The sequence below is a fragment of the Seriola lalandi genome, unplaced genomic scaffold (genome assembly GCF_002814215.2).
Source record: "Seriola lalandi dorsalis isolate HSWRI2012SDOR001 ecotype SW California unplaced genomic scaffold, Sedor1 jcf7180002000727, whole genome shotgun sequence".
Lineage (NCBI taxonomy): Eukaryota > Metazoa > Chordata > Actinopteri > Carangiformes > Carangidae > Seriola > Seriola lalandi.
The window spans coordinates 1-1,901 of record NW_019471386.1 but is presented as its reverse complement, the minus strand read 5'-3'; the positions used below and the strand labels follow the sequence as shown (position 1 = coordinate 1,901).

The window sequence follows — 1,901 nt, the reverse complement described above, 5'->3', positions numbered from 1 at the left end:
TCTGAGGGTAGGGCGAGCCAGAGATGTTGGCGTCCAAGAGGATCTCACAGCCTCGCTTCACGCTGAGACCGGACTGCAGACTGCCGCTGAGGAAAACTTTCGGAGCGTCTGAGAGAACAGAGACAGAAATCAACATCTACAGCATCTCTCCAGTTTTAAGACGGAGCTCGGCAGCTGTTTCTAGTCTCTATGCTAAGCTAAGCTAACCAGCTACTAACCAGAGCTTTATATTGAGCGTAAACCTGCCTTAGCTTGCCCTCCCTTACATTGAGACTGTAAAACTACAGTGGTCGTCAGGAGATGACTTCATCCTTACCAACAGCGTTTGAGGCCTTGACGAACGGCGTGTTGCGCGATGGCTCGCTGACCCCAGCTGCGTTCTCGGCCTTGACTCTGAAGGTGTAGTTCTTGCCCTCGGTCAGTCCCCTGACGGTGTAGGACACGACGGGCACCAGGAAGTCGTTGCACCTCTCCCACTTGTCCTCACCCTTCTGCTGCTTCTCCAGGATGTAGCCCATGATCTTGGCGCCGCCGTCGTACATGGGAGGCTTCCAGGTCAGGGTGACGGTGCTGGATGTGGGATTGTGGGTCTCCACATCCACGGGGGGGTCGGGAGCATCTGAGGAGAGAGACAGATTTCAGTTAGAAATCTATGAGTTTAAGTAAACATCAGAGGAATGAAATCCTCTGATCAACGCCGTCAGAAATGTTTCAAAACTTGATTTCATCGTCAGAATTTTAAAAGTTTTACTAAAACTGAACCAATTTGATTCTAGACAACTAAATGAATTCATCTCTAAACCCAGGCTGAGGTAACCATGACAACGAGTAATGGTTGTTCATACGTTTCTGGTCCTCTGCGATGACCGGGTTGCGGAGCTCGATGAACTCTCCTCCTCCGATTTTGTTGACGGCCTGGACTCTGAAGTAGTACTCTCCGTTGGGGATGAGGTCTTTGATGTTCCAGCTCACCTTGTTCTCTCCAGACATCATGTTGACGTACGTCCTCCTGCCGGCCTCACGCCGCTGCAGAAACAGACAGATTCAAATGAACCAGCTCTGATTTAAAGCCATCATCACAGCTCAGAGATAAACACACTCCTTCATCTCTGACCTGCAGGACGTAGTGAATGATCGGGGTGCCGCCGTCATAGTCTGGAGGATCCCAAGACACTTTACAGGAGCTCTTTGTGATCTCAGAGGCCACAATCTCCTTACAGGGACCAGGAAGTCCTGAAGACAGAGACACAGAGACGTGAAAACATGATCCGCTGCTCGGAGTCACAGACACTGATGTCTTCGTGATGAGATGAAAGCGGTGAGTGACTCAGTACCGATGACTTTGACGTTGATGGTGGCGCTGGCGGCTCCCAGTTTGTTCTCCAGAGTCACTTTGTAGACTCCTGCGTCAGCGTGAAGGCTGCTCTCAACTTCTAGGTGACAGGAAGTATACTCCTTCCTGTGGAGCACAAACAATCCCATCAGCCACTGCTGCTACTGTAAGAGAACAACGGGCCACACAAGACGAAGACGAAGACAACCTGAATCTGGCTCCAAACTCAGACAGAAATCGTCGCACTGACCTGAAGCCGAGGCGCTCGTCGGCCTTCAGCTCCTTGCCGTCTTTGTGCCAGGTGATTCTGGGGGAGGGGACGGCTCTGAAGGGAACAGGGATGTGCATCTTCTCTGTTTCCACGACGACCAGGTCCAGAGTCTGGAACTCCAGCATTGGGTTACCTGGAAACACAATCAAAAAATCTTGGTCATCCTCCTGTTCCTGTCAGGTTGATGAGTGACTGAACTTTGCAGTGGAACCTTTCAGGACAGTGTTGGACGTTCTTACAGTCAGACTCTTTGGCGAAGACGTTCTCGGATATGTCGGAGGGCTCGCTCACTCCGAT

The 1,901-nt window shown here is 51.2% G+C and overlaps 1 protein-coding gene across 1 annotated transcript; it reads right to left on the bottom strand.

The window, feature by feature from the left end:
- Positions 1 to 3: 3 nt before the first annotated feature.
- LOC111662841 (immunoglobulin superfamily member 22-like) lies at positions 4 to 1,898 on the bottom strand (the record flags this gene model as incomplete). The annotated part of the gene is made up of 7 exons (XM_023416834.1): positions 4 to 108; positions 317 to 619; positions 846 to 1,026; positions 1,115 to 1,233; positions 1,335 to 1,459; positions 1,584 to 1,737; positions 1,844 to 1,898. Coding segments are annotated over 7 exons (1,042 nt in total), but the record flags the coding sequence as incomplete, so codon positions are not given.
- Positions 1,899 to 1,901: the final 3 nt, after the last annotated feature.